This window comes from Sminthopsis crassicaudata, chromosome 3 (genome assembly GCF_048593235.1).
Source record: "Sminthopsis crassicaudata isolate SCR6 chromosome 3, ASM4859323v1, whole genome shotgun sequence".
In the NCBI taxonomy this organism is placed as follows: domain Eukaryota; kingdom Metazoa; phylum Chordata; class Mammalia; order Dasyuromorphia; family Dasyuridae; genus Sminthopsis; species Sminthopsis crassicaudata.
Window position 1 is genome coordinate 64,327,131 of NC_133619.1, and position 10,222 is coordinate 64,337,352.

The 10,222-nt window shown below is 44.1% G+C and overlaps 1 protein-coding gene across 1 annotated transcript in view; it reads left to right on the forward strand.

Annotated features, from left to right (window-relative positions):
* The window catches only part of TNS1 (tensin 1), a 229,240-nt gene that overhangs the window by 187,697 nt on the left and 31,321 nt on the right, over nt 1-10,222 (forward strand). Inside the window, 3 exon segments of the mRNA XM_074298731.1 lie at nt 874-1,070; nt 1,933-2,008; nt 8,185-8,277. Of these exon segments, the coding sequence (XP_074154832.1) occupies nt 874-1,070; nt 1,933-2,008; nt 8,185-8,277 (366 nt within the window).

The following is a 10,222-nucleotide window of genomic DNA, read 5'->3' on the forward strand; positions in this document are numbered from 1 at the left end:
GCACCACAGGCTAACCCCGGGGCAGGGGAATGGGAAGGAGAGCATTTGGCAACACTGGGGAGTTCTGCCTGTTGGTAAAGGAAATGGAGAAAAGCAGATGGAAAACAGAGGAGAATTATTTCAGAGCTCCCTTCCCATGTTGTCATGTCCAGATTGCTAACCCTGCCATCCACAGATCAGGAGTGCCTTAGGGGTGGAGCTACTCTGTTAGTAAGAGGCTGTTAGGGACAGATTTGGGGGAAAAAGAAGCAGGGGCCACACAGAAGTTGATTAGAAACTTTAGGGTAACTTTGGGTGAATTTGGGGGTCCTCTATAAGCATCTTGGGACCTGGTGAATGTGAGGGGTAGTAACCCCTTTTGTTTGTCCAGGGCCTCCTTAGAGACTCAGAATCCATGATGTTGTATTCTTCCCTCTTTCCAAGAGTTTTTCCCTGGGGCCAGATGTTGCATGTTAGTTGATGCTGTTGTCTTGGTAACTACCTCCCCCTTCCTCTTGCCTTTCCTCCCTTCTATGAAAGGAAGCAGTGGCCATCTGCTTCCAGGGGTTGGAAAGAGTTGACATCTGTTTCAAGAATCAACCCTGTTGTGCTCTTGGCCAAAGCTCCGTCCTTGATCAGAGATCACTGGGTGGAGGGCTGTTCTCAATTGGAATAGATTGCCCAGTCTGGCAGGGAGGGCCGTGAGTGTGGGGGAGGTGGGTAGGAGGAGGTATGCAGAGAACATGAGCCCTGGTCCTGTTCTGACTACTGACCTTAACGCAGTGAGTTATCTGCAGAGTCTGGACAAGCTCTCTAATAGCATGCATGGCTCTTTGGAAGAGACCACTCCCCTAACTTGTGTCCATCTCCCCTAACTCCTGCCATTGTTTTTAGGGGTACAGGCTCGAGAAAAGCAGACAACAGAGCCTCCTCCCCCACTCCGGAGACGAGCGGCCAGTGATGGGCAGTATGAGAACCATTCTCCGGAGCCCACTTCACCTCGGAGTCCCGGGGTGCGCTCCCCAGTCCAGTGTGTTTCCCCAGAGCTGGCCCTCACCATTGCCCTCAACCCAGGAGGACGGCCCAAAGAGGTGAGAGTTGATTCAGTCCTCTGGCTAGTGAATAATGCTTCTCTGCTGGGAGCTCACTAGAAGTAAACTGGGTAACTGTTCCTAAAACCGGGTAACATTGTTCCTAAGACCAGGTAACATTGTTCCTAAAACCGGGTAACATTGTTCCTAAGACCAGGTAACATTGTTCCTAAAGGCAAACAGAGACTGCTTTTGTACATTCTTGCTTAAAGACCAAGAGATTCTCTCTTTTTCAGAATTTTCTATATCCCAATCATGGTTAAGCACTGCACGTTGCTATAAAGTCACCCTCGTGTGGCTAATAAATAGCTGACCAATCCCAGGCCTGTTTTGAATGCTCCAAGTGCCTTTTCTTTTCCTTTTTTTTTTTTTTTCTCTCTCACAAATTCCTACCTCCTCAGCTAAAAAGGCACCTTTTAATACCTCTGTTGCCCAAGCCTGTCTGCCCGACCTTGCTTCCTGGAGATAATTCTTCAGGGGAAGCCAAAAAGGGCAGTGGTGTAAGTAAAAGACTTGGGATCATCCTGTTCCTCTCCCTGCTTCTAGGCAGGGACACCACCCAGACTGGCCCACTCACAGGCAGCTGTCCTGTTCTGAATTATCTATAGACAAATGCCCTGAACAAGATTATGGTTTGACAATGGCCTTGCAAATAAGCCTTTGCTCACTTGCCCCTTTATTAGTAATTCTCACAATCCTGGACTGGTGAGTAGACAGATTTAGTTCCTCTTCCCCATAGTAGAGAAGCCTGGGAGTTTTTCACTTTTGTGGTGGGGTTGGTTAATTTTTATTGCAGTCATTGTCTGTGGGGTTAGCTCCTGGTTGCTGGGGTTCCTTGATGTTTTTTATCTTCTCCCCACAGCCCCATCTGCATAGCTACAAGGAGGCCTTTGAAGAAATGGAGGGGGCCGCTCCGGCCAGTCCACCTCCCAGCGGTGGTGAGAACTCCCCCCCAACCCCTGACTTCCCTGTGTCGCCTCAAACCCCTTATGTCAACCTTAGCCCGTGTAAGTGTTCTGGCTCCGGGAGGTGGAGGGAATTGGCTGATGATATGGGCTGAGTCGGTGAGCTGGGCGGGAGTCGTTCTCAAGTCCAACTGTCAAGCCAACCATCTTTCTCATCCCATGGCTCACTTCCCTCCACCCTCACCCTCTTCCATTCCCATCATTCCTCAGCCTCCATGCCTCCGCCCTAGTCCATGGCTTTCACATTTAAGATAATCACATTATCTTTGCTGCAGCCACACCAGACCAGAACACCACAAATCCTAAGTGACCTGAACCACTTTATGGGATTTCTGGCTGTTTTAAGTCCGTTAGTCACTAAACATTGATTAAATGCCGATAATATGCTCTAAGGATTCAAAGAAAAGCAAAAAAACATATAAATAAATAAAAAACAAAAAAACAAATTAGCTCCTTTTCATAATGAGGTTGCAGGCAAATAGGGGAGACAATATGCAAAGAATTCTGTATGACCGTGTTATAGACGGGAGGGGTTGGAGATAATCAAGAGATGGAAGGTACCAGTATTAAGGGAAATCAGGAAAGGCTTCTTGAGAAAATGAGATTTTCACTGGGACTTTTAGGAAGCCAGGAGAAGAAAGAAGAAATGAGGAGCACACCATGCATGTAAACAGCCAATGAAAACACTTGGAATTGGGAGATGAAATATTTTATTTGAGGAACAAGTAGGAAGCCAAAGTCATTGTACTTGGGGAACTTTAAGAAGTGAGAAGAGTGGAAGTGAATGTGTGTGGGGAGGGGGCTTTGAATGGTAAACATTATTTATATTTATATTTCATATTATTTCTTGGTCCTGGAGGTGTTAAGTTGCCACTGGAGCTTATTGAGTAGGTGAGTGGGAGGAAAAAAAGGAAAGCAAAAGAAAGGAAGATTTTGCCCCCTCCACTCTTGACTGGCAAATAGTGGACCAAAAGCTCAGGATTCGGGGCTTTCTCTTCTGCAGCCGGGTGTTTGGAGTCTCAGTAATTTTCTCTTTCTTCACCTTTGTTCTTCATCTGTCCTGGAGCTCAGAAGCCATCATGAGCTCCTATCTGGAATCTACTCCCTTCTCCTTTTGAATGCTTAGACCTGCTTCAGGAAACATCTAGTCCAGTCCCTCTCATTTAGCAGATGCAGATAACGAGGCACAAAGGGGTGACTGACAACAAGCACTTGGAGGTTTGCAGAGCTTTGTACGTACATCCTCTCATTTGATGAGAGGCAGAAACTAGCTAGAAAGTAGAAGAAACAAATAAAGAGATGGAAGGTCTTGAACTGAAGACTGGGACCGATTTTCTTTGTTACTTGCAGTTACCTGCCAAGTTATTGGCCAGCCAGCTGCTCCAGGGGGTATACTAAAGGGACAAGCAAAGCCCTTTGCTTCTCAGGTGCTGAAGGGTTAATGTTGGGAAGTGGAGAGGAGTGAGTGTTGACAGCTGTCAGCAGCTCATTATCAGAGTGGGCTCCAGGAGCAGTGGGGGCAGGGGCAGGGGCTCCAGGGCAGTGGGGTATGGTTGTGGAAATGAGCCCACCTGTTGGCACAAATGCCATGGGTGGGTGGCTATCTACAATCCCTCAGGACCATAATGCCTTGCATCCTGACTCACAGCCCTAGAGGCAACCTTGTGGTCCATTCAGGGGCTTGAACATCTTAGGTCTTAGGCCATCTTAAAGAAATAACTTCCCTCACCCATACATGCCCTCCCAGTCCCTGACTAGCACAGAAAGTCAGGGTCGTTTAGAGAGCTGGCCCTGGAGCTGAGGTGGAAGGGGTTTTGCCTTGCACAGTCAGCTTTTTTCTGTTCTTGTATTTTCTCCCTATTCCCCCCCATCAGCCCCCCCCCCCCCCAAGCACTAACCGTGGGTGAGCCAGAGAGGAGAATGTGTAAGTCAGAAATTTTTTAAAATGCAAAAAGTTGAGGAGAGAATAAAGAAGGCGGAGAAATGTGGGGAATTTTCCTTTGGGGAAGCAAAAGGCTTGCCTATCTTAAACCTCCCCCACTCCCGCTCTTCCGCCCTAGGAGAAAGGGCCGGATTGTTGGAGAATGCAGACTAAGGGAGACAGAAGTCAGTGAAGAGAAGGACGAAAGGGAGGAACAAGCCAAGATTCCTCCCTCTCTCCCTTTCTCACACCTACATACCTGTACACATGTAGCAACGTGCACACATATGGGCCCCTCATCAGCCAGCTCCATTGAGTGAAACAGCTGCCATCCCCCCTTTCTTGTCTCCCTCTATATTCATTCCGTTGCTCCCTGCTGTACTTAAAGTATACATCCACTATCCACACACGCTTAGGTCATACATGTCCCATGCTGAGGATCATATGTTGGGGAATATCTGTGGCAGTGACTTTGTCATCTCTCCCTTGGACCGTGTAAGTCTCTGGGACCTCTGAGGTTAGTGGGTGAGACTAGGAAAGGCTGTGTATGTCTATGTGTGCCTGGATTCATGTCACCCTACCATTCTTCATTTATACATGCGTGTATCATTATCATGCTTACATATAAAATGTTTATATTAAACATGCATTATGTGACCCATTACCTAACAACTGTTTGCATGATCCACGCCCACATATGGGACTCCACATTTCACTCATATTTTCTGCTTTAAGAAGTTGGACTTTTTCTATGCTGTTGTTTCCTGCTTAGGGGATGCTCTGGGGTGGCAGTGGGGGTGAGACAAATAGAATGCACCCCACAATCGACATGCCCCAGGTCTCTTAAGGCGCTTGGTTTGAGTTGGTGGGTGGGGGAGAGATAAGGTCCAAGGCCTCTCTGGATACTGATATCTGCTTAATGTAGTTAATTGTCCTCAATCCTTGTGTCTTTAGGTCACTGTAGCTTTGCCAAGCTCTTGATAACCCTGGTAGAAGAAACAAAGCTCTTTTTTTTTAACCTTCCCTCAGAGGCGTGCTGGGAAATGTGGCCCCGTGACTTCAGAAACCTTCCTGAGACTGCATATAATAACCACCTTTCAAGTTCATTTAGAGTCTGGTCACATTTGGCTGAGGACACAGCTAAAAGCCTTTCTTGCCCTTGAGTGTTACGTGAAACCTCCAAGCTGAATGCTCGGCTTGGGTCGGAGATGTAGGTTATTTGCCCTAATCCAGCGTTCCAGGCACAGCGTTAGAGAGGAGGGCTTGTTCTGCTCCTTACGGGGGTCTCTGGGGTACCCGGGGGGCCTTCTTGGGAAGCCCGCCTTATTCTGCAGTCTCCTGCCCTGGGTATGGCCATATTTGGCTAGAGCTCCCAGAGAACTAAGGGTTACTGGTCATAGATTTAGAGTGGGGTCTCTTGTCCATTTCCCTCATTTTAGATGAGAGATCTGAGGCAGTATTGGAGTGGTTACACGGGAGATTTGAACCCAAGTTTGAATTCTTTGTGCTCTTCCTCAAATATAATGAATAGAAGACCTGCTTTGGGCAGAAAAATCTAGTTCATCATATAGAGGAGGGACAAAAAAATGAAAGTTAAAAATTTTTTAGTTTTAATTAAATTAATTAAATGATTGACATTTAAGCTCCAGAAGTATAAATACTTTAAAAAAGCGTCATTAGGGAGGTCAATTATCTAGAACTTTAAAATATTATATAACTTGACATGACCAACATGTTCAGTCATTTGGTCATGTCCGACTCTTCATCCCCACAGCAGTGTTGTCCATGAGGTTTTCTTGGCAAAGCTACTTCGTTCCCATTTCTTTCTTCAGTGGAATAAGGCAGTGTTATAGGTTGTAAGTGACTTGTCCAGGTTCACACAGTAATTAAGAAGCTGAGCCCAGGTCTTCCTGACAACAGGCCCAGTGCTCTATCACTGAGCCACCCATCTGCTTTCTGTGCTATATGGAGCCTTAGTTGATTTCCGAAATGTGTGAAAATTTTTATCAGGTGCTACTCAGTGACTAAAAAGATTGTATAGGTAACCCTATATTACCCTAGGTAATTCAGAGAATGATATTTTAATGAAAATATATCAGTTTTTAGGTATACAAATAACATCTACTGAAAATAAATCATAATTTCATTATCCCCATATTCAGTTATGAGAACCCATATAGGGTTGTACACAATTTAAAAAGCAACTATAAATCTGTGGCACACTATCTTTTTTTTTTTTTTTTCTAATTCCACTTTAAAAAAATAATAATAGCTTTTTATTTTTCAAAATACATGCAAAAATAGTTTTCAACACTTACCTTTGTAAAACCTTGTGCTTCAGATATTCTCGTTCCCTCTCCCTTCTCCTAGATCGCTAATAATCCAATGTAAGTTAAACATGTGCAATTCTTTTAAACATTTATCATGCTGCACAAGAAAAATCAGACCAAAAAGGGGGAAAATGAGAAAGAAAAAAGAAGCAAGCAAACAACAACAAAAGGTGAAAATACTATGCTTTGATCCACATTTAGTCATCCCAAGTCGATTGGAAAATTGCCTTGAATCACCTTATTGCTGAATCGAGCCAAGTTCCTCACAGTTAATCATCACATAATCTTGTTGTGTCTGTGTACAATGTAGTCATCTTTCCAGGCCTTTCTGAAATCAGCCTGCTGATCCATATATGTCAATTTTGATGTAGTCCATCCCCCATTAAAAATATCTAGTGGAGTTAGATTGTGACCATGATGGCTAAGTAAGGTGACCTCCTCTTTTAGATCTACCAGTCTGAGAAAATGTCATCCAGAACTTGCCACATACATAATGCATAATGACAGGGGATTCCATCTTGTTAAAATTTAAAAGAAACATATTATTTAGAATTCACAAAACTAAAAATAAATGTGATTTGAAATTTATATAACTAAGCTTTCAAATGGTGGATTTTTTTTTGGGGGGTAAACTTTAGTGTAATATTTTTGTGGTTCTTTATAGTTACAATTGCACTAAGATTTTTGGGATGCTCTGTACCCAGTAAGCCATTTGAGGAATGAGGAATCAGGTCCTTGGTGCCCTCTTAGCCATAGTCTGGCTCCATCCTTAAGTGCCCCTGGAGGAATATTTCTCCCAATCTTCCTTTCTCTTGTGTTCCTCTTTGGGGTTACTGCCCAAACCCTTTCATGAGGAGAAAGGCAAAGTGGTAGAGTGAAATGCAGAAATAAAAGTAGATGAGTGGGAATGAATTCAGTGCATTTACTTAACAGCTCCAAATTAAAGAGGAGTGTGATGGGAGAAAGAATTTAGATGATTGTCTTCATTGAAATTACAGTCTAGTAGAAATATCTATAGCCCAAAGTTAGAATCTGATAAGTACATAAAAGACAAGGTGAACAAAGGCCAAGATGAGGGAGGGGAGAAATCAGAAAAGTGTGTTTGGAAGAGGTAGCATATGAGTCCAGGTTTAAAGCCTGGATAGGAATTCAAAAGGCAGAGAAGGGTAAGGGACACTTCAGACATAAGGACTGACTTGAGGAAAAATATGAAGACAACAGGGAAGAGTCCAGTTTGGCTGAAGCATTAGGTATATGCCAGAAAGGGAATTTTGCCCTATGGACATCATGATGACATTATGTTCTTACGGTTTACCAGTGGCTTTCACATACATTATACCATCTTCTATTCTATCCAGCCTGTGAGGAAGGCAGTTCAGGAAGGAAGATAAAGATAAATGACAAAGATAAAGATAAAAATAAGGAAACTGGTTGATGAGCCTTTCAAGGTTGCACAACCAGTAAAAAGTGGAGCTGGATTTAGAACCTTACCCTCTTGGATTCTGTCTGCTCTTTTCACTTAAATCCAATCTCCAATTGTCTTGATCTATATCTGGCCACTGGACCCAGATGGTTCTGGAACAGAAAATCAGTTTGCATAGGCCCTCCCTCACTTAAATCCAATTCATTTACATGTCATAGCATCACCTCCTTGATGTTTGAAAATGAAGGACAATTAGCTTTTCCATTACACCCAAACAGAAAGTGATGGAGAGGCAGGATAGGGGAACAGAGGAAGAACCTGGACTGATTTCAGGAGCAGTTAGATGTGTCCCCCACCCCAGTCCATCCCCTTGTGCAGTCTCTGAAGTCACTATGTGTCATCATTCCATGTTTCCCCCCTGAGCCTCCACCCCCCCCCCCAATTCTAACTTCTTGTCTCTTTCTCATTGGTACAGTGCGCTCTCCTCCAGGGCTTGCCAAGACACCCCTTTCTGCCCTGGGACTGAAACCCCACAATCCAGCGGATATTCTGCTCCACCCCACAGGAGGTGAGTGAGGGCCATGGGCCATGGTGTGGGGTAGGGAGCCAGGTATGGCTTTGCACATAGGACTGGGAGAAACTAGGGTCTGAGCATCTGAGGTCACAGTTTGGCATGGATCAGGGACCAACCTGGGAATGTCTAGAACAGGACTTTGTTTTGTGTGATGGACCCCCACTCAAAATCATGTTTTTAAGTGCACAAAATACATAAGATCATATAATACATACATAAGATACATAAAATTATAAAGGAAACCAAATTATCTAAATATTGAAAAAAAATAAGTGAATAGACCCAAGTTAAGAACTCCTGTCTCAAGGGGGAGAACCTGATGGGTTCGCACATTCTAGCTCCTCTGACATTCGTGCTCCTTGAGCTTTTAGGATGAACACCAGAGGTAATGCCTCCTGATTGATGATCATCTCCCAGAACTCTAGAACCTCTAAAGTCATACAGCCTAACCTTCCCCCCATTCTGTAGTCCCTTTCACAGCATTCTTGTTAGACCTCTGACACCTTTAGTCAGGGAGACTGGGTAGCTTTAATTCAAAGATAATTTTTTTCAATTAAGCTCAATTTTATTTCCCTTTTACACATATCCTTCCCTTCTCCCCTCATTTGGCAGAACAAAGCAAATCCCTATTCTATAGGTCAACCTCCAAATATTTTCTCTCTTAAGTTTTTTTTGTCCAGATCAGACATCCTCTGTGTTTTTAGATTTTCCTGGTATAGTTTCCACTATTTTGGGCACTCTTATAAAGACACAAGTTAGCTTTATCAGCACCTCTCATGATACAGTGCCTAGAACAGCCCTCTTGGCTTGGGTCTGACTTTTGCAAGCAACTGCATTTTTATCCTACCCCTTCCAAGGAGGGGGACAGCCAGAGGAACTGAATCCAATAGATGACCTGCTATTGATTAACTTCATCACCCTCTAAGATGTTTCCTAATTTTGAGGTCTGTTTCCTCACTTTTCCATGTACCTTTGCTACTTCCCTTTCTGGGTTTTCTCTATGTCCGAACTTTCTCCTTTCCCCTGAGAGATGGTGGTCTGGGGAAGAAGGAAGGCTTGTTTCCTTGGCCTGTTTCTGTTTTGAATCCAACATCTTGTCCTTCATCATTGAGGAAGAGTCCCTGGAGAGGGAATGTCCCTGGAGTTAGAGATTCAGAGATATATTGAAGTATAAATCCCAAAGTAATCCCTTTTGGGATTCCCACCCAAAAGAGATTCTTTCTCTCCAAAAAAGGAGAGGGGGAGGGCATTTTCTCCTTTAATTAGACTTAAGTTTCACAATTTGTCCTTAATTTTTCCCATCACCCTCAAAAACTTTCTCCTACTACTTGGGAAGAAAGTCCAGCATCAGAGAGCCTTGGGGCCCTATACTCTGGCAAACAGATGTGTTATATAGGCCCTGTCCAAAAAGTCACTCCCCAAATTCTTTTTCTGTTTCTATTATTTGGACGAAACTATTTGTTTTTCTCCTTTGGCAATAGGAATAACGAGCTAGTCAAATAGAGATGGGGTTGGGAATAGGGATAGGGAAAGAGCCTTTCATCATGGGCATGTCCCTGTGTACCATGGCCATAAAATGATGTTTTACAAAAAAATTCCAGCAGCTGAATGGGGAAAGCCCTGTTTATACTTGCCTACAGTGACTTTGCTCAAATATTAAATCCAGTGGGGTTATGTCTATTCAAACCCCCACTGGGAAGGGGGGTGCAGAGGGGGATGTAGCATTCTCCATGTAAGGGCTGACTAGGGATGTCGTACAGGTACCTGGATGTTGGCGGAGCTCCCAGCTCCAACACAATCTTAGCCTTCCTTTTCTGACTATTTTTCTGGCTAAATCCCCTCCTCTCTCACTCAACTTAAGATGAAATTGCTAACTATATTAATGTGTATCTCTCTTTTCTTCTCTTCGCCTCCACCTGCTTCTCTCGCATCCTCTCTC